The sequence below is a fragment of the Oncorhynchus clarkii genome, chromosome 17 (genome assembly GCF_045791955.1).
Source record: "Oncorhynchus clarkii lewisi isolate Uvic-CL-2024 chromosome 17, UVic_Ocla_1.0, whole genome shotgun sequence".
NCBI classification, from domain to species: Eukaryota; Metazoa; Chordata; class Actinopteri; order Salmoniformes; family Salmonidae; genus Oncorhynchus; species Oncorhynchus clarkii.
Genome location: NC_092163.1, coordinates 4,116,265 through 4,143,391, shown reverse-complemented (window position 1 = coordinate 4,143,391; position 27,127 = coordinate 4,116,265). Strand labels below are relative to the sequence as shown.

Here is a 27,127-nt window from a genome sequence, read left to right as displayed (position 1 = left end):
CTCAACACATGAATAAATATATAAAACACTCAACACATGAATAAATATATAAAACACTCAACACATGAATAAATATATAAAACACTCAACACATGAATAAATATATAAAACACTCAACACATGAATAAATATATAAAACACTCAACACATGAATAAATATATAAAACACTCAACACATGAATAAATATATAAAACACTCAACACATGAATAAATATATAAAACACTTAACACATGAATAAATATATAAAAACAACCTTATTAAGCAACATGTAAAAACCACAGACAAGAGTGGATGATTTGAATGACGTTTATCTTTATTGACGTCGAAGATCATGTGATAGTTGTGGTCTAGTATGATAACAACAACAACAACAACAACGTCAGGTAGTCTAAACGGAGGAGGATACTGCCACTTCAACACACTACTACTACAACACAGCCTTGAACGTTTGGTCATCAGGAGAACACGCTCTCTAGCCTCACACATACACTGCCACGTCATCCCTCCCGGTGGTGGTGCAACGGTCTCCGTCTCTTTATGGTAAGGTGTGACCGTTGCCACGGTAATGACGGTTAAAGACTGGGTGTGTAGTCAAGATAAGAAGGATAGAAAGTGAGTGAGCGAGGATCGATTATGAGAAAAGAAAAAAAAACGACAGTATTGTTCTATTTCAAAAAGTGCCAGAAAAAGACCACGGTGATGAAATTTAAAGAGTTTAAAAGTTGGTTTCCTCCCTCCTCCCTCAGTTGTTAGCTTGCTGTAGTCGCTATACCACAAGGCACGCTTTGATGATGTCACAAAGAGAGAATGGTGGAACTCTGGCGACTCCCAAGATTCTCAGCGTAGTTTTCCCTCCTCCAGTCGACAAGGCAACGCCCCCCCCTCCCTCTAGTCCCCACGCAAAAATGGACCTGGAGAGAAAGGAGGGAGAGACCGTCAAAACCACAGCCAGTTAGTGTGTGTGTAGGTAGTGTGTGTGTAGTAGTAGTGTGTGTGTGTAGGTAGTGTGTGTGTGTGTGTGTGTGTGTGTGTGTGTAGTAGTAGTAGTGTGTGTGTAGGTAGTGTGTGTGTGTAGTAGTAGTGTGTGTGTGTAGGTAGTGTGTGTGTGTGTGTGTGTGTAGTAGTAGTGTGTGTGTAGGTAGTGTGTGTGTGTGTGGGTAGTAGTGTGTGTGTAGGTAGAGTGTGTGTGTGTGGGTAGTAGTGTGTGTGTAGGTAGAGTGTGTGTGTAGGTAGTGTGTGTGTGGGTAGTAGTGTGTGTGTGTGTGTGTGTGTGTAGTAGTAGTAGTGTGTGTAGTGAGTGTGTGGGTAGTAGTGTGTGTGTAGGTAGTGTGTGTGTGTGTGTGTGTGTGTGTAGTAGTAGGTAGTGTGTAGGTAGTGTGTGTGTGTGTGTGTAGTAGTAGGTAGTGTGTGTGTGTGTGTGTAGTAGTAGGTAGTGTGTGTGTGTGTGTGTGTAGTAGTAGTAGTAGGTAGTGTGTGTGTGTGTGTAGTAGTAGGTAGTGTGTGTGTGTAGTAGTAGTAGGTAGTGTGTGTGTGTGTGTAGTAGTAGTGTGTGTGTAGTGAGTATGTGTAGGTAGTGTGTGTGTGTGTGTGTGTAGGTAGTGTGTGTGTGTGTGTGTGTGTGTGTGTAGTAGTAGTGTGTGTGTGTGTGTGGTGTAGTAGTAGTAGTGTGTGTGTGTAGTAGTAGTGTGTGTGTAGGTAGTGTGTGTGCGTGTGTGTGTAGTAGTAGTAGTGTGTGTGTAGGTAGTGTGTGTGTGTGTGGGTAGTAGTGTGTGTGTAGGTAGAGTGTGTGTGTAGGTAGTGTGTGTGTGGGTAGTAGTGTGTGTGTGTGTGTGTGTGTGTAGTAGTAGTAGTGTGTGTAGTGAGTGTGTGGGTAGTAGTGTGTGTGTAGGTAGTGTGTGTGTGTGTGTGTGTGTGTAGTAGTAGGTAGTGTGTAGGTAGTGTGTGTGTGTGTGTGTAGTAGTAGGTAGTGTGTGTGTGTGTGTAGTAGTAGTAGTAGGTAGTGTGTGTGTGTGTGTAGTAGTAGTAGTAGGTAGTGTGTGTGTGTGTGTAGTAGTAGTGTGTGTGTAGTGAGTATGTGTAGGTAGTGTGTGTGTGTGTGTGTGTGTGTGTGTGTGTGTATGTAGTAGTAGTGTGTGTGTAGGTAGTGTGTGTGTGTAGTAGTGTGTGTAGGTAGAGTGTGTGTGTGTGTGTAGTAGTAGTGTGTGGGTGTGTGTGTGTAGTAGTGTGTGTGTGTGTAGTAGTAGTGTGTGTGGGTGGTACCTGCGTAGGGGACTACTCTCAGAGGGGAATGATGTGTGTAGTAGTGTGTGTGTGTAGGTAGTGTGTGTGTGTGTGTGTGTGTGTAGTAGTGCGTGTGGGTGTTACCTGCGTAGGGGACTACTCTCCGAGGGGAATGATTTCTTCGTTGATAAAAAACTCAATGGTCTCCTCCTCCCAGTCATCTGTGTTACTGTCCAGCTCGTCAGTGTCCACTCCTAGAGACAGAGAGAGGTCAGGGGTCACGTTTAGTAAGCCTGGTCCCAAGCCTGAACGGCCCACGGGGGGGGGGGGGGGGGGCAACAGCCCATCTCCCTGTTTCTGTAGCGTGAGGCAGTTGGACGGAAGAGTCTGGGCCGCCATAGATGGAGACGTTAAGACGGTGAGGGGGGGGGGGGTTTATCTACGTACCTCCTCGGAGCTGCAGGCGGGCGGTCTTCTGTTCGTGGTGCTGCTGCAGGGCAGCCTCTCGGTAGGTACGGTAGTCCTCCATCATGCTCCTCCTCTTGTCCACCAGCTCCCTGGAGGCCTTCGACTGGCTCAGACGATCCTTCTGCTCAAAGATCTTAGAGTACTTCTTCAGGTCCTTCTTGATCACCTGGGTAACGGGTCAAAACACAGAAGAAAAACACGTTATACGTAGCAACAAGACTGTCAGGGTCCCAGCTAAGCCCATGTTATAGTAGCAACAAGACTGTCAGGGTCCCGGCTAAGCCCATGTTATAGTAGCAACAAGACTGTCAGGGTCCCAGCTAAGCCCATGTTATAGTAGCAACAAGACTGTCAGGGTCCCAGCTAAGCCCATGTTATACATAGCAACAAGACTGTCAGGGTCCCAGCTAAGCCCATGTTATAGTAGCAACAAGACTGTCAGGGTCCCAGCTAAGCCCATGTTATACGTAGCAACAAGACTGTCAGGGTCCCAGCTAAGCCCATGTTATACGTAGCAACAAGACTGTCAGGGTCCCGGCTAAGCCCATGTTATACGTAGCAACAAGACTGTCAGGGTCCCAGCTAAGCCCATGTTATAGTAGCAACAAGACTGTCAGGGTCCCAGCTAAGCCCATGTTATACGTAGCAACAAGACTGTCAGGGTCCCGGCTAAGCCCATGTTATAGTAGCAACAAGACTGTCACGGTTCCCGGCTAAGCCCATGTTATACGTAGCAACAAGACTGTCAGGGTCCCAGCTAAGCCCATGTTATAGTAGCAACAAGACTGTCAAAACCAAGGGTCCCGGCTAAGCCCATGTTATAGTAGCAACAAGACTGTCAGGGTCCCAGCTAAGCCCATGTTATACGTAGCAACAAGACTGTCAGGGTCCCAGCTAAGCCCATGTTATACGTAGCAACAAGACTGTCAGGGTCCCGGCTAAGCCCATGTTATACGTAGCAACAAGACTGTCAGGGTCCCGGCTAAGCCCATGTTATAGTAGCAACAAGACTGTCAGGGTCCCGGCTAAGCCCATGTTATACGTAGCAACAAGACTGTCAGGGTCCCGGCTAAGCCCATGTTATACGTAGCAACAAGACTGTCAGGGTCCCAGCTAAGCCCATGTTATAGTAGCAACAAGACTGTCAGGGTCCCAGCTAAGCCCATGTTATACGTAGCAACAAGACTGTCAGGGTCCCGGCTAAGCCCATGTTATAGTAGCAACAAGACTGTCACGGTTCCCGGCTAAGCCCATGTTATACGTAGCAACAAGACTGTCAGGGTCCCAGCTAAGCCCATGTTATAGTAGCAACAAGACTGTCAAAACCAAGGGTCCCGGCTAAGCCCATGTTATAGTAGCAACAAGACTGTCAGGGTCCCAGCTAAGCCCATGTTATACGTAGCAACAAGACTGTCAGGGTCCCAGCTAAGCCCATGTTATACGTAGCAACAAGACTGTCAGGGTCCCGGCTAAGCCCATGTTATAGTAGCAACAAGACTGTCAGGGTCCCGGCTAAGCCCATGTTATAGTAGCAACAAGACTGTCAGGGTCCCGGCTAAACCCATGTTATACGTAGCAACAAGACTGTCAGGGTCCCGGCTAAGCCCATGTTATAGTAGCAACAAGACTGTCAGGGTCCCGGCTAAGCCCATGTTATAGTAGCAACAAGACTGTCAGGGTCCCGGCTAAGCCCATGTTATAGTAGCAACAAGACTGTCAGGGTCCCGGCTAAACCCATGTTATAGTAGCAACAAGACTGTCACGGTTCCCGGCTAAGCCCATGTTATAGTAGCAACAAGACTGTCAGGGTCCCGGCTAAGCCCATGTTATAGTAGCAACAAGACTGTCAGGGTCCCGGCTAAGCCCATGTTATAGTAGCAACAAGACTGTCAGGGTCCCGGCTAAGCCCATGTTATACGTAGCAACAAGACTGTCACGGTTCCCGGCTAAGCCCATGTTATAGTAGCAACAAGACTGTCACGGTTCCCGGCTAAGCCCATGTTATAGTAGCAACAAGACTGTCACGGTTCCCGGCTAAGCCCATGTTATACGTAGCAACAAGACTGTCAGGGTCCCAGCTAAACCCATGTTATAGTAGCAACAAGACTGTCAGGATCCCGGCTAAACCCATGTTATACGTAGCAACAAGACTGTCAGGGTCCCGGCTAAGCCCATGTTATAGTAGCAACAAGACTGTCAGGGTCCCAGCTAAGCCCATGTTATAGTAGCAACAAGACTGTCAAAACCAAGGGTCCCGGCTAAGCCCATGTTATAGTAGCAACAAGACTGTCACGGTTCCCGGCTAAGCCCATGTTATACATAGCAACAAGACTGTCAGGGTCCCAGCTAAGCCCATGTTATAGTAGCAACAAGACTGTCACGGTTCCCGGCTAAGCCCATGTTATACGTAGCAACAAGACTGTCAGGGTCCCAGCTAAGCCCATGTTATAGTAGCAACAAGACTGTCAAAACCAAGGGTCCCGGCTAAGCCCATGTTATAGTAGCAACAAGACTGTCACGGTTCCCGGCTAAGCCCATGTTATACATAGCAACAAGACTGTCACGGTTCCCGGCTAAGCCCATGTTATACGTAGCAACAAGACTGTCAGGGTCCCGGCTAAGCCCACGTTAAAGTAGCAACAAGACTGTCAGGGTCCCGGCTAAGCCCACGTTATAGTAGCAACAAGACTGTCAGGGTCCCGGCTAAGCCCATGTTATAGTAGCAACAAGACTGTCAGGGTCCCGGCTAAGCCCATGTTATAGTAGCAACAAGACCACCAAGGGTCCCGGCTAAGCCCATGTTATAGTAGCAACAAGACTGTCAGGGTCCCGGCTAAGCCCATGTTATACGTAGCAACAAGACTGTCAGGGTCCCGGCTAAGCCCATGTGATACGTAGCAACAAGACTGTCAGGGTCCCGGCTAAGCCCATGTTATAGTAGCAACAAGACTGTCAGGGTCCCGGCTAAGCCCACGTTATACGTAGCAACAAGACTGTCAGGGTCCCGGCTAAGCCCACGTTATACGTAGCAACAAGACTGTCAGGGTCCCAGCTAAGCCCACGTTATACGTAGCAACAAGACAGTCAGGGTCCCGGCTAAACCCATGTGATACGTAGCAACAAGACTGTCAGGGTCCCGGCTAAACCCATGTTATACGTAGCAACAAGACTGTCAGGGTCCCGGCTAAGCCCATGTTATAGTAGCAACAAGACTGTCAGGGTCCCAGCTAAGCCCACGTTATACGTAGCAACAAGACTGTCAGGGTCCCGGCTAAGCCCATGTTATACGTAGCAACAAGACTGTCAGGGTCCCAGCTAAGCCCACGTTATACGTAGCAACAAGACAGTCAGGGTCCCGGCTAAACCCATGTGATACGTAGCAACAAGACTGTCAGGGTCCCGGCTAAACCCATGTTATACGTAGCAACAAGACTGTCAGGGTCCCGGCTAAGCCCATGTTATAGTAGCAACAAGACTGTCAGGGTCCCAGCTAAGCCCATGTTATAGTAGCAACAAGACTGTCAGGGTCCCAGCTAAGCCCATGTTATAGTAGCAACAAGACTGTCAGGGTCCCGGCTAAGCCCATGTTATAGTAGCAACAAGACTGTCAGGGTCCCAGCTAAGCCCATGTTATAGTAGCAACAAGACTGTCAGGGTCCCAGCTAAGCCCATGTTATACATAGCAACAAGACTGTCAGGGTCCCAGCTAAGCCCATGTTATAGTAGCAACAAGACTGTCAGGGTCCCAGCTAAGCCCATGTTATACGTAGCAACAAGACTGTCAGGGTCCCAGCTAAGCCCATGTTATACGTAGCAACAAGACTGTCAGGGTCCCGGCTAAGCCCATGTTATACGTAGCAACAAGACTGTCAGGGTCCCAGCTAAGCCCATGTTATAGTAGCAACAAGACTGTCAGGGTCCCAGCTAAGCCCATGTTATACGTAGCAACAAGACTGTCAGGGTCCCGGCTAAGCCCATGTTATAGTAGCAACAAGACTGTCACGGTTCCCGGCTAAGCCCATGTTATACGTAGCAACAAGACTGTCAGGGTCCCAGCTAAGCCCATGTTATAGTAGCAACAAGACTGTCAAAACCAAGGGTCCCGGCTAAGCCCATGTTATAGTAGCAACAAGACTGTCAGGGTCCCAGCTAAGCCCATGTTATACGTAGCAACAAGACTGTCAGGGTCCCAGCTAAGCCCATGTTATACGTAGCAACAAGACTGTCAGGGTCCCGGCTAAGCCCATGTTATACGTAGCAACAAGACTGTCAGGGTCCCGGCTAAGCCCATGTTATACGTAGCAACAAGACTGTCAGGGTCCCAGCTAAGCCCATGTTATAGTAGCAACAAGACTGTCAGGGTCCCAGCTAAGCCCATGTTATACGTAGCAACAAGACTGTCAGGGTCCCGGCTAAGCCCATGTTATAGTAGCAACAAGACTGTCACGGTTCCCGGCTAAGCCCATGTTATACGTAGCAACAAGACTGTCAGGGTCCCAGCTAAGCCCATGTTATAGTAGCAACAAGACTGTCAAAACCAAGGGTCCCGGCTAAGCCCATGTTATAGTAGCAACAAGACTGTCAGGGTCCCAGCTAAGCCCATGTTATACGTAGCAACAAGACTGTCAGGGTCCCAGCTAAGCCCATGTTATACGTAGCAACAAGACTGTCAGGGTCCCGGCTAAGCCCATGTTATAGTAGCAACAAGACTGTCAGGGTCCCGGCTAAGCCCATGTTATAGTAGCAACAAGACTGTCAGGGTCCCGGCTAAACCCATGTTATACGTAGCAACAAGACTGTCAGGGTCCCGGCGAAGCCCATGTTATAGTAGCAACAAGACTGTCAGGGTCCCGGCTAAGCCCATGTTATAGTAGCAACAAGACTGTCAGGGTCCCGGCTAAGCCCATGTTATAGTAGCAACAAGACTGTCAGGGTCCCGGCTAAACCCATGTTATAGTAGCAACAAGACTGTCACGGTTCCCGGCTAAGCCCATGTTATAGTAGCAACAAGACTGTCAGGGTCCCGGCTAAGCCCATGTTATAGTAGCAACAAGACTGTCAGGGTCCCGGCTAAGCCCATGTTATAGTAGCAACAAGACTGTCAGGGTCCCGGCTAAGCCCATGTTATACGTAGCAACAAGACTGTCACGGTTCCCGGCTAAGCCCATGTTATAGTAGCAACAAGACTGTCACGGTTCCCGGCTAAGCCCATGTTATAGTAGCAACAAGACTGTCACGGTTCCCGGCTAAGCCCATGTTATACGTAGCAACAAGACTGTCAGGGTCCCAGCTAAACCCATGTTATAGTAGCAACAAGACTGTCAGGATCCCGGCTAAACCCATGTTATACGTAGCAACAAGACTGTCAGGGTCCCGGCTAAGCCCATGTTATAGTAGCAACAAGACTGTCAGGGTCCCAGCTAAGCCCATGTTATAGTAGCAACAAGACTGTCAAAACCAAGGGTCCCGGCTAAGCCCATGTTATAGTAGCAACAAGACTGTCACGGTTCCCGGCTAAGCCCATGTTATACATAGCAACAAGACTGTCAGGGTCCCAGCTAAGCCCATGTTATAGTAGCAACAAGACTGTCACGGTTCCCGGCTAAGCCCATGTTATACGTAGCAACAAGACTGTCAGGGTCCCAGCTAAGCCCATGTTATAGTAGCAACAAGACTGTCAAAACCAAGGGTCCCGGCTAAGCCCATGTTATAGTAGCAACAAGACTGTCACGGTTCCCGGCTAAGCCCATGTTATACATAGCAACAAGACTGTCACGGTTCCCGGCTAAGCCCATGTTATACGTAGCAACAAGACTGTCAGGGTCCCGGCTAAGCCCACGTTAAAGTAGCAACAAGACTGTCAGGGTCCCGGCTAAGCCCACGTTATAGTAGCAACAAGACTGTCAGGGTCCCGGCTAAGCCCATGTTATAGTAGCAACAAGACTGTCAGGGTCCCGGCTAAGCCCATGTTATAGTAGCAACAAGACCACCAAGGGTCCCGGCTAAGCCCATGTTATAGTAGCAACAAGACTGTCAGGGTCCCGGCTAAGCCCATGTTATACGTAGCAACAAGACTGTCAGGGGCCCGGCTAAGCCCATGTGATACGTAGCAACAAGACTGTCAGGGTCCCGGCTAAGCCCATGTTATAGTAGCAACAAGACTGTCAGGGTCCCGGCTAAGCCCACGTTATACGTAGCAACAAGACTGTCAGGGTCCCGGCTAAGCCCACGTTATACGTAGCAACAAGACTGTCAGGGTCCCAGCTAAGCCCACGTTATACGTAGCAACAAGACAGTCAGGGTCCCGGCTAAACCCATGTGATACGTAGCAACAAGACTGTCAGGGTCCCGGCTAAACCCATGTTATACGTAGCAACAAGACTGTCAGGGTCCCGGCTAAGCCCATGTTATAGTAGCAACAAGACTGTCAGGGTCCCAGCTAAGCCCACGTTATACGTAGCAACAAGACTGTCAGGGTCCCGGCTAAGCCCATGTTATACGTAGCAACAAGACTGTCAGGGTCCCAGCTAAGCCCACGTTATACGTAGCAACAAGACAGTCAGGGTCCCGGCTAAACCCATGTGATACGTAGCAACAAGACTGTCAGGGTCCCGGCTAAACCCATGTTATACGTAGCAACAAGACTGTCAGGGTCCCGGCTAAGCCCATGTTATAGTAGCAACAAGACTGTCAGGGTCCCAGCTAAACCCATGTTATACGTAGCAACAAGACTGTCAAAACCAAGGGTCCCAGCTAAACCCATGTTATACGTAGCAACAAGATTGTCAGGGTCCCGGCTAAGCCCATGTTATAGTAGCAACAAGACTGTCAGGGTCCCAGCTAAACCCATGTGATACGTAGCAAGAAGACTGTCAGGGTCCCAGCTAAACCCATGTTATACGTAGCAACAAGACTGTCAGGGTCCCAGCTAAGCCCATGTTATAGTAGCAACAAGACTGTCAGGGTCCCAGCTAAGCCCATGTTATAGTAGCAACAAGACTGTCAGGGTCCCGGCTAAGCCCATGTTATAGTAGCAACAAGACTGTCAGGGTCCCAGCTAAGCCCATGTTATACGTAGCAACAAGACTGTCAGGGTCCCGGCTAAGCCCATGTTATACATAGCAACAAGACTGTCAAAACCAAGGGTCCCAGCTAAGCCCATGTTATAGTAGCAACAAGACTGTCAGGGTCCCGGCTAAGCCCATGTTATACATAGCAACAAGACTGTCAGGGTCCCGGCTAAGCCCATGTTATACGTAGCAACAAGACTGTCAGGGTCCCGGCTAAGCCCACGTTATACGTAGCAACAAGACTGTCAGGGTCCCGGCTAAGCCCATGTTATACGTAGCAACAAGACTGTCAGGGTCCCGGCTAAGCCCATGTTATACATAGCAACAAGACAGTCAAGGGTCCCGGCTAAGCCCATGTTATACGTAGCAACAAGACTGTTAGGGTCCCGGCTAAGCCCATGTTATGCATAGCAACAAGACAGTCAAAACCAAGGGTCCCGGCTAAGCCCATGTTATACGTAGCAACAAGACTGTCAAAACCAAGGGTCCCGGCTAAGCCCATGTTATACATAGCAACAAGACAGTCAAGGGTCCCGGCTAAGCCCATGTTATACATAGCAACAAGACAGTCAAGGGTACCGGCTAAGCCCATGTTATACGTAGCAACAAGACAGTCAGGGTCCCGGCTAAGCCCGTGTTATACATAGCAACAAGACAGTCAAGGGTCCCGGCTAAGCCCATGTGATACGTAGCAACAAGACTGTCACGGGTCCCAGCTAAGCCCATGTTATACGTAGCAACAAGACTGTCAGGGTCCCGGCTAAGCCCATGTTATAGTAGCAACAAGACAGTCACGGGTCCCGGCTAAGCCCATGTTATACATAGGGTAGCAGGCCTCCGGTACCTACCTTGATGGAGTCCTGTGTGAGCAGGGTAGCAGGCCGAGGTCTCCAGAGTAGCTGACAGAAACGATCCTTGTTGTTCTTCTGGAGGAGACGCCCCTGGAAGGTCCACAGCCAATAGGCATTGTCCACCTGACGGGAGAGACAACCCCCTTTTTAAAAACACACTTGGTATGGCTCAGATAAAAACACACTTGGTATGGCTCAGATAAAAACACACTTGGTGTGGCTCAGATAAAAACACACTTGGTACATTGTCCACCTGACGGGAGAGACAACCCCCTTTTTAAAAACACACTTGGTACGGCTCAGATAAAAACACTTTTTTTTCTCCCCGATTGTTGAAAAAAACAATGTACACGAGAGCAGAAAAGGAGAAGGGATTTTTCTGAAGTTGTGTCTGTGTGAGCTGTTTTGCAAGGAGGAATGGGAAAAAATGTCAGTCTCTCAATGTGCAAAACTGATAGAGACATACCCCAAGCGACTTACAGCTGTAATCGCAGCAAAAGGTGGCGCTACAAAGTATTAACTTAAGGGGGCTGAATAATTTTGCACGCCCAATTTTCAGGTTTTGATTTGTTAAAAAAGTTTGAAATATCCAATAAAGGTTGTTCCACTTCATGATTGTGTCCCACTTGTTGTTGATTCTTCACAAAAAAAATACAGTTTTATATCTTTATGTTTGAAGCCTGAAATGTGGCAAAAGGTCGCAAAGTTCAAGGGGGCCGAATACTTTCGCAAGGCACTGTATCATTGGTTAATTATTGTGGTACAAACCAACCTTCATTTGGTTCATCTTCCATTTAAATAAACATGACATTAGGAGTTTATTCCCTGTGTGTGTGTCAGGTGTGTGTGTGTGTCAGGTGTGTGTGTGTGTCAGGTGTACCTTGTGACTCCACCAGGACACAGAGGTCACCAGGTATCGTCCCGTAGGGTCCCACTCTACGTCAGAGGCCATGTAGTGTTCAACCATGTTCATCATGGTGCAGTCAGAGGTGTCCACAAACGCCAGGGCCCCGTTCATACTGGAGGAGAGAGTTAACACAGGCCCCGTTCATACTGGAGGAGAGGAGAGTTAACACAGGGCCCCGTTCATACTGGAGGAGAGAGTTAACACAGGCCCCGTTCATACTGGAGGAGAGCGTTAACACAGAAGGGGAGATCTCTCTCTCACACACACACACACAGGTCTTGTACCTCCTGAGTCCAGCCAGCACCATGAACTGTCCCTGAGGACTCCAGAAGATGCTGTTGGCCTGCTGCTTGTCAAACATCTCTGGAGAGAGAAGGGGGAGGAGAGGAGAGACAAGGAGGGGAGGAGAGGAGAGACAAGGAGGGGAGGAGAGGAGAGGAGAGAGGAGAGACAAGGAGGAGAGGAGAGAGAAGGTGAGGAGAGACAAGGGGGGGAGGAGAGACAAGTGGGGGAAGGAGAGACAAGTGGGGAGGAGAGACAAGTGGGGGAAGGAGAGACAAGTGGGGAGGGGAGACAAGTGGGGAGGGGAGACAAGTGGGGGAAGGAGAGAGAGGGGGGGGGGAGAGGAGAGAGAAGGGGGGAGGAGAGGAGAGAGAAGGGGGGAGAGACAAGGGGGGGAGGAGAGGAGAGAGAGGGGGAGGAGAGAGAAGGGGGGGAGGAGAGAGTAGGGCAGAAGGAGAGGAGAGAGAAGGGGGGAGAGGAGGAGGAAAGGAGAGGGGAGGAGAGAGAGGGGGAGAGGAGAGAGGGGGGGAGAGGAGAGAGAATGTTACAGTAACAGACTGTGTTGTGTGCCAAAGGACTGAATACGACATCTGACAACAGTAGAGACGGAATAACGATCCTTATAGAGTCATGAGATATTCTCAGGTAAAGGTTGTACTCACTGATGAGTTCTATCTTCCCGTTGTTCTTGACGTGGTAGAACGAGGCGTTGATTCTGGGAGATTCACCGTGCAGGACGGCAAACTTACTGCCGTTGGGCTCCCACGCAAACGCTATGATGCTCTCCGCTAGGGGACGACAACACTGGTGTTATTATACCTGGTGGTGTTACTGCACCTGGTGATGTTACTATACCTACAAACGCTATGATGCTCTCCACTAGGGGACGGCAACACTGGTGTTACTGCACCTGGTGGTGTTACTGCACCTGGTGGTGCTACCTAGTGGTGTTGCTGTACCTAGTGGTGTTACTGCACCTGGTGGTGTTACTGCACCTGGTGGTGTTACTGCACCTGGTGGTGTTACTGTACCCATGATGCTCTCCGCTAGGGGACGACAACACTGGTGTTACTGCACCTGGTGGTGTTACTGTACCTGGTGGTGTTACTGTACCTGGTGGTGTTACTGTACCTGGTGGTGTTACTGCACCTAGTGGTGTTACTGCACCTGGTGGTGTTACTATACCTAGTGGTGTTACTATACCTAGTGGTGTTACTGCACCTGGTGGTGTTACTGCACCTGGTGGTGTTACTGCACCTGGTGGTGTTACTGTACATTATCAGTGGGGGGGGTTCTGTCCGTCTTGTCAGAGTGGGGGGGGGGGGGGGGTTCTGTCCATCCTGTCAGAGTGGGGGGGAGGGGGTTCTGTCCGTCTTGTCAGAGTGAGGGGGGGGGGGTTCTGTCCATCCTGTCAGAGTGGGGGGTGTGCGTTACCAGTTTTAGATTCCGGGTCTCCCTTCATCTCCACCACGTCAACAGGAACCTGCTTCTCTCTCATCCTGAAGATCTCAAAGTTGGTCACCACACCCTGAGAGAAGGAGAGAACGAGAGGAGAGGACAGAGAGGAGAGAAAATGGAGGAGAGGAGGAGAGAACGAGAGGATAGGAGGATGACAGATAGGGGAGATGACAGAGAGGAGAGAAAATGGAGGAGAGGAGGAGAGAACGAGAGGATAGGAGGATGACAGATAGGAGATGACAGAGGAGAGAGAATGATGGAGGAGATGACAGAGAGGAGAGAATGATGGAGGAGAGGACAGAGAGGAGGAGAAGAGGAGAGAACGAGAGGCGAGGACAGACAGGAGGAGGAGAGAACGAGAGGATAGGAGAGGACAGAGAACGATGAGGGAGAGGACAATGAGAGAATGACAGAGGATGAGGACAGAGAGAAAGGAGACTTGTAAATGAGGTTTAACATCAAAGCATCCCATTTACCCTCTCTCTGTTCTCCTCCCCCCTTCACCCTCCCTCTGTTCTCCTCCCCCTTCACCCTCCCTCTGTTCTCCTCCCCCTTCACCCTCCCTCTGTTCTCCTTCCCCCTTCACCCTCCCTCTGTTCTCCTCCCCCTTCACCCTCCCTCTGTTCTCCTTCCCCCTTCACCCTCCCTCTGTTCTCCTCCCCCTTCACCCTCCCTCTGTTCTCCTTCCCCCTTCACCCTCCCTCTGTTCTCCTCCCCCTTCACCCCCTCTCTGTTCTCCTCCCCCCTTCACCCTCCCTCTGTTCTCCTCCCCCTTCACTAACCTGAGTTCCTTTAGGTGTTCGGTCCACCTTGACACAGAGGTAGTCTCCCTGTCTCTGCCAGTGGAGTTTACAGTCCACCACGTTGAAGAGGTTCCTGACTCTGATCTCCTGTCTGGAGGGAAGCTGCATCAGAGTCACTCTGGCTGGGATGTCTTTGTCCTCGGGGACCCAGAACGCTATGATGTTATCGCCTGGGGACCAGGAGAAGTCCCTGCAGAGGGGAGGAGGGGATTAATACACACACACACACACCTGTATGATGTCATCACCTGGGGACCAGGAGAAGTCCCTGCAGAAGGGAGGAGAGGATTAACACACACACTGCTATGATGTCATCACCTGGGTACCAGGAGAAGTCCCTGCAGAGGGGAGGACAGGTGGTGTTCCTCTAACTAGTCTCTGTCTGACAGGTGGTATTCCTCTAACTAGTCTCTGTCTGACAGGTGGTATTCCTCTAACTAGTCTCTGTCTGACAGGTGGTATTCCTCTAACTAGTCTCTGTTCAACAGGTGGTATTCCTCTAACTAGTCTCTGTCTGACAGGTGGTATTCCTCTAACTAGTCTCTGTCTGACAGGTGGTGTTTGGTAACTAACTGATTAAGGGTCAACATGCCCAGGATAAAGACTTACTTGATGCCACTGATCTTCAGACTCTTCTTATCCAACAGGCCCATGGACTACGACAGGAGAAAACAGCATGTTGTTCAGTACGGACTCACCAGTCTGTTATACAGAACTCAGAGTAATACTGGTCAATCTAACTTACTGGGGTCATAGATGCTCAGAGTGGGGACTTACTGGGGTCTCAGACGCTCAGTGTGGGGACTTACTGGGGTCATAGATGCTCAGAGTGGGGACTTACTGGGGTCTCAGACGCTCAGTGTGGGGACTTACTGGGGTCTCGTAGATGCTCAGTGTGTCCTGGGTCATCCTGGCAAAGAACTTCCCATCATGACTCCACCTGGAGAAACAGACACATGTTAGAACAATGCAGCTAGGGAGAGAACCAAGACAGACCGCGGCAGTTAGGGGAGAGAACCAAGACAGACCGCTGCAGTTAGGGGAGAGAACCAAGACAGCTAGGGGAGAGAACCAAGACAGACCGCTGCAGTTAGGGAGAGAACCAAGACAGACCGCGGCAGTTAGGGGAGAGAACCAAGACAGACCGCTGCAGTTAGGGGAGAGAACCAAGACAGCTAGGGGAGAGAACCAAGACAGACCGCTGCAGTTAGGGAGAGAACCAAGACAGACCGCTGCAGTTAGGGGAGAGAACCAAGACAGACCGCTGCAGTTAGAGGAGAGAACCAAGACAGACCGCTGTAGTTAGGGGAGAGAACCAAGACAGACCGCTGCAGTTAGGGGAGAGAACCAAGACAGACCGCTGCAGTTAGGGGAGAGAACCAAGACAGACCGCTGCAGTTAGAGAGAGAACCAAGACAGACCGCTGCAGTTAGGGGAGAGAACCAAGACAGACCGCTGCAGTTAGAGGAGAGAACCAAGACAGACCGCTGCAGTTAGAGGAGAGAACCAAGACAGACCGCTGCAGTTAGGGGAGAGAACCAAGACAGACCGCTGCAGTTAGAGGAGAGAACCAAGACAGACCGCTGCAGTTAGGGGAGAGAACCAAGACAGACCGCTGCAGTTAGGGGAGAGAACCAAGACAGCTAGGGGAGAAAACCAAGACAGTTAGGGGAGAGAACCAAGACAGTTAGGGGAGAGAACCAAGACAGTTAGGGGAGAGAACCAAGACAGACCGCTGCAGTTAGGGGAGAGAACCAAGACAGACCGCTGCAGTTAGAGGAGAGAACCAAGACAGACCGCTGCAGTTAGGGGAGAGAACCAAGACAGACCGCTGCAGTTAGGGGGGGGAACCAAGACAGACCACTGCAGTTAGAGAGAGAACCAAGACAGACCGCTGCAGTTAGAGGAGAGAACCAAGACAGACCGCTGCAGTTAGGGGAGAGAACCAAGACAGACCGCTGCAGTTAGAGAGAGAACCAAGACAGACCGCTGCAGTTAGGGGAGAGAACCAAGACAGACCGCTGCAGTTAGAGAGAGAACCAAGACAGACCGCTGCAGTTAGAGAGAGAACCAAGACAGTTAGGGGAGAGAACCAAGACAGACCGCTGCAGTTAGAGAGAGAACCAAGACAGACCGCTGCAGTTAGAGAGAGAACCAAGACAGACCGCTGCAGTTAGAGAGAGAACCAAGACAGACCGCTGCAGTTAGAGAGAGAACCAAGACAGACCGCTGCAGTTAGAGAGAGAACCAAGACAGACCGCTGCAGTTAGAGAGAGAACCAAGACAGACCGCTGCAGTTAGAGAGAGAACCAAGACAGACCGCTGCAGTTAGGGGAGAGAACCAAGACAGACCGCTGCAGTTAGAGAGAGAACCAAGACAGACCGCTGCAGTTAGGGGAGAGAACCAAGACAGACCGCTGCAGTTAGGGGAGAGAACCAAGACAGAACGCTGCAGTTAGGGGAGAGAACCAAGACAGACCGCTGCAGTTAGGGGGGGGAACCAAGACAGACCGCTGCAGTTAGGGGGGGGGAACCAAGACAGACCGCTGCAGTTAGAGAGAGAACCAAGACAGACCGCTGCAGTTAGGGGAGAGAACCAAGACAGACCGCTGCAGTTAGAGAGAGAACCAAGACAGACCGCTGCAGTTAGAGAGAGAACCAAGACAGACCGCTGCAGTTAGGGGAGAGAACCAAGACAGACCGCTGCAGTTAGAGAGAGAACCAAGACAGACCGCTGTAGTTAGAGGAGAGAACCAAGACAGACCGCTGCAGTTAGGGGAGAGAACCAAGACAGACCGCTGCAGTTAGGGGAGAGAACCAAGACAGACCGCTGCAGTTAGAGAGAGAACCAAGACAGACCGCTGCAGTTAGGGGAGAGAACCAAGACAGACCGCTGCAGTTAGAGAGAGAACCAAGACAGACCGCTGCAGTTAGGGGAGAGAACCAAGACAGACCGCTGCAGTTAGGGGAGAGAACCAAGACAGTTAGGGGAGAGAACCAAGACAGACCGCTGCAGCTAGGGGAGAGAACCAAGACAGACCGCTGCAGTTAGAGAGAGAACCAAGACAGACCGCTGCAGTTAGAGAGAGAACCAAGACAGACCGCTGCAGTTAGGGGAGAGAACCAAGACAGACCGCTGCAGTTAGAGAGAGAACCAAGACAGACCGCTGTAGTTAGAGGAGAGAACCAAGACAGACCGCTGCAGTTAGAGAGAGAACCAAGACAGACCGCTGCAGTTAGGGGAGAGAACCAAGACAGACCGCTGCAGTTAGGGGAGAGAACCAAGACAGACCGCTGCAGTTAGGGGAGAGAACCAAGACAGTTAGGGGAGAGAACCAAGACAGACCGCTGCAGCTAGGGGAGAGAACCAAGACAGACCGCTGCAGTTAGAGAGAGAACCAAGACAGACCGCTGTAGTTAGAGGAGAGAACCAAGACAGACCGCTGCAGTTAGAGAGAGAACCAAGACAGACCGCTGCAGTTAGGGGAGAGAACCAAGACAGACCGCTGCAGTTAGGGGAGAGAACCAAGACAGACCGCTGCAGTTAGGGGAGAGAACCAAGACAGTTAGGGGAGAGAACCAAGACAGACCGCTGCAGCTAGGGGAGAGAACCAAGACAGTTAGGGGAGAGAACCAAGACAGACCGCTGCAGTTAGAGAGAGAACCAAGACAGACCGCTGCAGTTAGGGGAGAGAACCAAGACAGACCGCTGCAGTTAGGGGAGAGAACCAAGACAGACCGCTGCAGAAGATGTAGAGACATGAAAACAGAGGGGTGGGTAGTCAGGCCTTACTAGAAGATGTAGAGACATGAAAACAGAGGGGAGGGTAGTCAGGCCTTACTAGAAGATGTAGAGACATGAAAACAGAGGGGTGGGTCGTCAGGCCTTACTAGAAGATGTAGAGACATGAAAACAGAGGGGTGGGTCGTCAGGCCTTACTAGAAGATGTAGAGACATGAAAACAGAGAGGTGGGTCGTCAGGCCTTACTAGAAGATGTAGAGACATTAAAACAGAGGGGTGGGTCGTCAGGCCTTACTAGAAGATGTAGAGACATGAAAACAGAGAGGTGGGTCGTCAGGCCTTACTAGAAGATGTAGAGACATGAAAACAGAGGGGTGGGTCGTCAGGCCTTACTAGAAGATGTAGAGACATGAAAACAGAGGGGTGGGTCGTCAGGCCTTACTAGAAGATGTAGAGACATGAAAACAGAGAGGTGGGTCGTCAGGCCTTACTAGAAGATGTAGAGACATTAAAACAGAGGGGTGTGTAGTCAGTCCTTACTTGAAGATGGGCCAGTGGGCGGAGCTCTCACAGTGGAAGCCTCTCTTCTTCTGGCCAGTCAGAATGTCCCAGATGATGATGGCCTGGGGGTCCTCCTTAGTGTCCATCAGGGGACTGAACGTCACCACGTACCTACCAACCATTATATAACAACTTTATATGTAGCTTCATAAGGATTCGTATAGATGACATAGACAGGTTATAACCACACTAGGCTCACCATGTACAGGGTAACTGCCAAAATGAAAGGAAAACACTTGAGTCAACGAGGGATACAAAGTACATTGAAAGCAGGTGCTTCCACACAGGTGTGGTTCCTGAGGTAATTAAGCAATTAACATCCCATGATGCTTAGGGTCATGTATAAAAATGCCCAGTTGACCATTATCTGGGCAAGCATGGCTAGAAGAAGAGATCTCAGAGACTTTGAAAGAGGGCTCTGAAAGGAGCACAGGGGTTTTAAAGGGTGTGTGAGTCTCAGTAACTGGATCCCAAATTAACACTTCTGGGAGATTCTGGAGCGGCGCCCGAGACAGCGTTTTGTCACCACCGTCAACGAAACACTAAATTAAGGATTTTATCGTGGAAGAACGGTTTCCCATCATCACGGATCCCTCCGGGACTTTCATTAGGCACACCCGGTCCCTATTCCCAGTGATTAGACACACCTGGTCCCTATTCCCAGTGATTAGTCACACCCGGTCCCTATTCCCAGTGATTAGACACACCCTATCCCCAGTGATTAGTCACACCCGGCCCCTATTCCCAGTGATTAGTCACACCCGGCCCCTATTCCCAGTGATTAGTCACACCCGGCCCCTATTCCCAGTGATTAGTCACACCCGGCCCCTATTCCCAGTGATTAGTCACACCCTATCCCCAGTGATTAGTCACACCCTATCCCCAGTGATTAGTCACACCCTATTCCCAGTGATTAGACACACCTGGTCCCTATTCCCAGTGATTAGACACACCTGATCCCTATTCCCAGTGATTAGTCACACCCGGTCCCTATTCCCAGTGATTAGACACACCCTATCCCCAGTGATTAGTCACACCCTATTCCCAGTGATTAGTCACACCCTATTCCCAGTGATTAGTCACACCCTATGCCCAGTGATTAGTCACACCCTATCCCCAGTGATTAGTCACACCCTATCCCCAGTGATTAGTCACACCCTATCCCCAGTGATTAGTAATTGTATAAGTGTGCCCTTGGGTTACCATTGTCCTGTCGATATATTGTTACAATGTCCGTTGGTGCGTGTGAGTACCTGTGCTGTCTGTTTTGGGCTTCCGTGCCGTTGTACAGATGATTACGGGTCTCGTCCCGTGTGTTAGTCATTGTGCAGATGATTACGGGTCTCGTCCCGTGTGTTAGTCATTGTGCAGATGATTACGGGTCTCTTCCCGTGTGTTAGTCATTGTGCAGATGATTATGGGTCTCGTCCCGTGTGTTAGTCATTGTGCAGATGATTACGGGTCTCTTCCCGTGTGTTAGTCATTGTGCAGATGATTACGGGTCTCTTCCCGTGTGTTAGTCATTGTGCAGATGATTACGGGTCTCGTGTGTTAGTCATTGTGCAGATGATTACGGGTCTCGTGTGTTAGTCATTGTGCAGATGATTACGGGTCTCGTGTGTTAGTCATTGTGCAGATGATTACGGGTCTCTTGTGTTAGTAATTGTACAGATGATTACGGGTCCCGTGTGTTAGTCATTGTGCAGATGATTACGGGTCTCGTGTGTTAGTCATTGTACAGATGATTACGGGTCTCGTGTGTTAGTCATTGTGCAGATGATTACGGGTCTCTTCCCGTGTGTTAGTCATTGTGCAGATGATTACGGGTCTCTTCACGTGTGTTAGTCATTGTGCAGATGATTACGGGTCTCTTCCCGTGTGTTAGTCATTGTGCAGATGATTACGGGTCTCTTCCCGTGTGTTAGTCATTGTGCAGATGATTATGGGTCTCGTCCCGTGTGTTAGTCATTGTGCAGATGATTACGGGTCTCTTCCCGTGTGTTAGTCATTGTGCAGATGATTACGGGTCTCTTCCCGTGTGTTAGTCATTGTGCAGATGATTACGGGTCTCGTGTGTTAGTCATTGTGCAGATGATTACGGGTCTCGTGTGTTAGTCATTGTGCAGATGATTACGGGTCTCGTGTGTTAGTCATTGTGCAGATGATTACGGGTCTCTTGTGTTAGTAATTGTACAGATGATTACGGGTCCCGTGTGTTAGTCATTGTGCAGATGATTACGGGTCTCGTGTGTTAGTCATTGTACAGATGATTACGGGTCTCGTGTGTTAGTCATTGTGCAGATGATTACGGGTCTCTTCCCGTGTGTTAGTCATTGTGCAGATGATTACGGGTCTCGTCCCGTGTGTTAGTCATTGTGCAGATGATTACGGGTCCCGTGTGTTAGTCATTGTGCAGATGATTACGGGTCTCGTCCCGTGTGTTAGTCATTGTGCAGATGATTACGGGTCTCGTCTCGTGTGTTAGTCATTGTGCAGATGATTACGGGTCTCGTCCCGTGTGTTAGTCATTGTGCAGATGATTACGGGTCTCGTGTGTTAGTCATTGTGCAGATGATTACGGGTCTCGTCCCGTGTGTTAGTCATTGTGCAGATGATTACGGGTCCCGTGTGTTAGTCATTGTGCAGATGATTACGGGTCTCGTCCCGTGTGTTAGTCATTGTGCAGATGATTACGGGTCTCGTCTCGTGTGTTAGTCATTGTGCAGATGATTACGGGTCTCGTCCCGTGTGTTAGTCATTGTGCAGATGATTACGGGTCTCGTCTCGTGTGTTAGTCATTGTGCAGATGATTACGGGTCTCGTCCCGTGTGTTAGTCATTGTGCAGATGATTACGGGTCTCGTCCCGTGTGTTAGTCATTGTGCAGATGATTACGGGTCTCGTCCCGTGTGTTAGTCATTGTGCAGATGATTACGGGTCTCGTCCCGTGTGTTAGTCATTGTGCAGATGATTACGGGTCTCGTCCCGTGTGTTAGTCATTGTGCAGATGATTACGGGTCTCGTCCCGTGTGTTAGTCATTGTGCAGATGATTACGGGTCTCGTCCCGTGTGTTAGTCATTGTACAGATGATTACGGGTCTCGTCCCGTGTGTTAGTCATTGTGCAGATGATTACGGGTCTCGTCCCGTGTGTTAGTCATTGTGCAGATGATTACGGGTCTCGTCCCGTGTGTTAGTCATTGTGCAGATGATTACGGGTCTCGTCCCGTGTGTTAGTCATTGTGCGCTTGTGTTATTTATTCGAGGTACTCCTCGCTCTTTTTGTTTTTGGGGTTTCAACCCTGTGTGTTGTATACATGTTTGTTTGGTCTTCGCCCCCGTGCCTGTACATAATAATAACAACATTACGTATTCCTGCGCCTGTCTCCCGATCCCTTACGCCAGCGTGACACACCCCTCCAATAGAGTTCCAGAAACGTGTAGAATCTACGCCGAGGAGCATCGAAGCTGTTCTGGCTGGTGGTGCAACACCCTATTAAGACACTTTATGTTGGGGTTTCCTTTATTCTGGCAGTTACCTGTAGCTACCAAGCATTATAACCCCTTTATGTAGCTTCACACGGCGTCATACCGCCGACTGAGCTACCACTAGGGCATGGGGGTGTCTACGGTGCCCATCAGGGGACTGGACGTCACAGCGACATCCCTATGAAGCGTTATAACATCTTAAAAGGCTTAATAAGACTACATAGAGTTACATTATGGCCTGAAGGTCCTCATTTACTATCAGGGAATTAAGCATTATAACAACGTAATGTAGCTTCATTTTTATTTTACCTTTATTTAACTAGGCAAGTCAGTTAAGAATAAATTCTTATTTTCAATGACGGTCTAGTGGGTTAACTGCCTTTTTCAGGGGCAGAACGACAGATTTGTACCTTGTTGGCTCGGGGATTTGATCTTGCAACCTTTCGGTTACAAGTCCAACGCTCTAACCACTAGGCTACCTGCCAGCCCCCCCCCTCTAACCACTAGGCTACCTGCCTCCTCTCTAACCACTAGGCTACCTGCCGCCCCATAAGGCTTCATAGATGTGATCTAGACAGGCATGGATTATTCATTAGCGATTGGTTACCTCTCGCAGGGGGAGAAGTCGATCAGAGACACTCCCTGGTGGCTGAAACGTTGGATCTGCTTGAACTTCTCTCCGCCCCACAATGCAATGCCTCGCTGGTGGAACGTGGCCAGGTAGGTTCCCTTGGGAGACCAGCGCACATAGGTCTCTGTCCAGCGCTACAGGGACACAACACGGTCACAACCTCAGAATCAATCAATATACAATAACAACACCACGGCAGACATTTTGATGACACGTTCAAGCCTTCTACTTTTTAAGCATCAAAGCCGTAAAAAGTATTTCTGTAGATGTAGAATGCTCAGTGCAAAAAAAAATAAAAAACTGATTGGTTGAACCATCTGAACCACTGCTCTGTCGTGATTGGTCGAATGGTTGACTCACCGCCCTCTCCTCGGAGACGATTGGATCCTTGGCGTCATTGTTGAAGATGGCGGTCCTCTCTCCTGATTCGTAGATGACGCTGTACTGGTCACGACAGTCGGGGTCCTCCATCCAGTGACGCATGTTACCCTGGCAACACAAACAGGAAGTGACCGTTAGTAATGACTTGTCCCCCCCCCCCCCCACCACCACAACGCCGGGTGGGTATTCTCTGAACGTGTGGTTGAAGTGACAGTGTGTAACACTCACAAAGTCCTTGAAGGGCTGCTTCTCAGGAGTCTCCCACTCGTCACTGATGCTCATGTACCTGGAACACAACGTCACCATCTACAGCAGACAGTTCTATATCATGTATCTATGGCAAACATTTCTGCCGTGTTGATGTTGTGCCTAGATGCCCAGAACACCCCATATAACAGCTGGAATTATGCCCAGAACACCCCATATAACAGCTGGAGTGATGCCCCAGAACACCCCATATAACAGCTGGAATGATGCCCCAGAACACCCCATATAACAGCTGGAATGATGCCCTAGACACCCCATATAACAGCTGGAATGATGCCCTAGACACCCCATATAACAGCTGGAATGATGCTCCCTAGACACCCCATATAACAGCTGGAATGATGCTCCCTAGACACCCCATATAACAGCTGGAATGATGCCCTGAACACCCCATATAACAGCTGGAGCGATGCCCCAGAACACCCCATATAACAGCTGGAATGATGCCCCAGAACACACCATATAACAGCTGGAATGATGCCCCAGAACACCCCATATAACAGCTGGAATGATGCCCCTAGACACCCCATATAACAGCTGGAATGATGCCCCAGAACACTCCATATAACAGCTGGAATGATGCCCCTGGACACCCCAATATAACAGCTGGAATGATGCCCCAGAACACCCCATATAACAGCTGGAATGATGCCCCAGAACACCCCATATAACAGCTGGAATGATGCCCCAGAACACCCCATATAACAGCTGGAATGATGCCCTAGACACCCCATATAACAGCTGGAATGATGCCCAGAACAACCCATATAACAGCTGGAATGATGCCCCAGAACACCCCATATAACAGCTGGAATGATGCCCAGAACACCCCATATAACAGCTGGAATGATGCCCAGAACACCCCATATAACAGCTGGAATGATGCCCTAGACACCCCATATAACAGCTGGAATGATGCCCAGAACAACCCATATAACAGCTGTGACACCCTAGTCACCACGTGTGTGTGTGTGGTGTTTTCGTACTTGTCGAAGTCGGTGAACACATTGACTCTGAAGGTGTGCTGCTTGTCCAGCTTGTAGCCGTCAGCGTTCTTCACTGCCTCCAGAGCCTGAGTGGGAGCCCCATACTCCAGGAAGATGTACCTACAGAGGAGATAACATTAACTACAGGTTAACTAACTATAGGTCTGAGTGGGAGCCCCATACTCCAGGAAGATGTACCTACAGAGGAGATAACATTAACGACAGGTTAACTAACTATAGGTCTGAGTGGGATACTCCAGGAAGATGTACCTACAGAGATAACATTAACTACAGGTTAACTAACTATAGGTCTGAGTGGGAGCCCCATACTCCAGGAAGATGTACCTACAGAGATCAAACAATAAAACAAAGACTAAACTCTTTGGTCCTTTAAATATTGTGCTATAAACTTGGAAAATAAACAAACGGCTGTGGTTGACAACATATAGCTGTTTTCCCCCTAACATTAGGACTGTGGGTGTGTGTGTGTGTGTGTGTGTGTGTGTGTCTGCTAACATTAGGACTGTGTGTGTGTGTGTGTGTGTCTGCTAACATTAGGACTGTGGGTGTGTGTGTGTGTGTGTGTGTGTGTGTGTGTCTGCTAACATTAGGACTGTGTGTGTGTGTGTGTGTGTCTGCTAACATTAGGACTGTGGGTGTGTGTGTGTGTGTCTGCTAACATTAGGACTGTGTGTGTGTGTGTGTGTGTGCTAACATTAGGACTGTGTGTGTGTGTGTGTCTGCTAACATTAGGACTGTGTGTGTGTGTGTGTGTGTGTGTGTGTCTGCTAACATTAGGACTGTGTGTGTGTGTGTGTGTGTGTGTGTGTGTGTGTCTGCTAACATTAGGACTGTGTGTGTGTGTGTGCTAACATTAGGACTGTGTGTGTGTGTGTGTGTGTGTGTCTGCTAACATTAGGACTGTGTGTGTGTGTGTGCTAACATTAGGACTGTGTGTGTGTGTGTCTGCTAACATTAGGACTGTCTTCCTCAAGAAATGCAGTCTGTTTCATTTTCTTTCCTTCCTTAATACTTAGTATCGTGACAACCCTGAACCCTCCTACAGCCTCCCTGCACCTACAGCCTCCCTGCACCTACAGCCTCCCTGCACCTACAGCCTCCCTGCACCTACAGCCTCCCTGAACCCCTCCTACAGCCTCCCTGAACCCCTCCTACAGCCTCCCTGAACCCCTCCTACAGCCTCCCTGAACCCCTCCTACAGCCTCCCTGAACCCCTCCTACAGCCTCCCTGAACCCCTCCTACAGCCACCCTCCTACAGCCTCCCTGCACCCCTCCTACAGCCTCCCTGCACCCCTCCTACAGCCTCCCTGCACCCCTCCTACAGCCTCCCCGCACCCCTCCTACAGCCTCCCTGCACCCTCCTTCTCACCCCTTAGTGAGTCCTTCAGGTCCGTCTACCGTCGGGTAGAACTCGTTGGTGATCTTGCCGAACTTGGAGAATATCTTGTGGATGACGTTCTTCAGTTTCTCCAGGCGCTCGGGGCCGACCTGGGGCACATTGTCCACGACAACCACAGAGTCTATCCCGTCTGCCTCCTGGGGCTTCTCCCGCAGCAGGTCACCCAGTAACTCTACAGGGGGGGGGTGGATGAGGGTGAAGAACATGTTATTTGATGAGGTAGTTTGATCAAACCAGGGTTTTCCATATCATTGATAGTGTATAGACAAAGACAGGCCCCATGTAATAATAATGCCGTTCAGCATACACTTTTATTCCAGAGCGACTCATGTGTGCATACATTTGTACATGTTTTACCAATTTACTGGCGACAATGTCACCTAAAATTAGCTCTGTTTTCCCCCCCAGAAAGTGAATTTACCATTTTTGCCACACCTGCTGAAAATTTAACTTGGGTAAAGGCTGTGAGGATGTAGTTTGGGCTTTGTTATAGTTTATAAAAACACACATCTGCATTCACTATTATCTGACAGCTGGTAGTTGAGGTTAGACGGTAAAACACTTGACGGCGGGGAATCAAAATGTCCCGCTTCAACTAACAACTGGAAACAAAAAACAGTTAATGCTCACATTTGTTTACAATAAGAACATAGCTAACAAACAAAATGTTGTAAAATGTCACAGACGCAGTAAATATTTCTCATTTTGGTACGCCATCTGTATGGACAACTGAGTGGATCGGTATGAATGAAGCCACTGTTAGCTTTTAGCAGCTACTGTAGCTAACTAATATTATCACTTAAAATGAACATCCTCAAAAAAAAAAAGTCATCATTAACTGATCTTCACGTTGACCCTTCAAAAAAAAAACATGTTTTAAAAAATATTTTAACAATTATTTATATACATGTTGGTTTATATTACATATGATGGCCTTGTAGCTAACTAACATTATCACTTAATGAACGTCCTCATTAACTGATCTTCACGTTGAACCTTCAAAATGTTTTAAATATTTAAATTATTTATGTACATTTTGGTTTATATGTCCATGTACTACATATGATGGCCTTGTAGCTGTCTACTATGTGTTAAAAACAACGTGCTAAGCGGCTCTCCAGGCCGCATTATAATCCGGCATCTTTCCTGCGTTTCCTCACCTTCATCGTCGACATCATCTTCAAAGTCTTCTGGGTCACTGAACGACGGTTCCTCCTCGTCGAAATCGACATCAACCGGCATATCCTCGGTGTCGTGCATTTAACAGGCTAAAGAAGTGTGTGTTAGTCGACGCTAAATCGGTGTAAAATGTAGATTTTGTGTATCACCATGTGCGATTTACTTGAAAATGGACGAATTGCGGGGAAACGTCGAGGAGAAGTTTAACTTCCGGTTTCGCGATATCACTACAGACACGTGTTAGTGTGTCGATAGGCTGCAGTGCGATGCGATACCTTTTAGATTCAGTTTACCAGATTGTATGAGATCGGAGAAAATGCGCAGTTGCTGTTATTATTATTTTTAAATCGATTTTTTTATGCACACACCTTGAATGGTCCTTCTTACTTTCCGTAGTGAGGGAATCCATG

The 27,127-nt window shown here is 49.3% G+C and overlaps 1 protein-coding gene across 1 annotated transcript; it reads right to left on the bottom strand.

Moving 5' to 3' along the window:
* Nucleotides 1-294: 294 nt before the first annotated feature.
* On the bottom strand, nucleotides 295-27,114 carry LOC139370066 (eukaryotic translation initiation factor 3 subunit B-like). The gene is made up of 18 exons (XM_071109379.1): nucleotides 26,699-27,114; nucleotides 25,509-25,710; nucleotides 24,118-24,237; nucleotides 23,093-23,150; nucleotides 22,844-22,972; nucleotides 22,460-22,617; nucleotides 18,345-18,476; nucleotides 14,935-15,001; nucleotides 14,671-14,717; nucleotides 14,041-14,251; nucleotides 13,235-13,328; nucleotides 12,463-12,588; nucleotides 11,803-11,881; nucleotides 11,492-11,630; nucleotides 10,609-10,734; nucleotides 2,670-2,856; nucleotides 2,367-2,476; nucleotides 295-913 (listed from the first exon to the last, which is right to left on the bottom strand). Exons 1-17 carry the CDS (start codon nucleotides 26,796-26,798, stop codon nucleotides 2,379-2,381), a joined length of 2,073 nt encoding a protein of 690 aa, XP_070965480.1. The 5' UTR covers nucleotides 26,799-27,114; the 3' UTR covers nucleotides 295-913; nucleotides 2,367-2,378.
* Nucleotides 27,115-27,127: the final 13 nt, after the last annotated feature.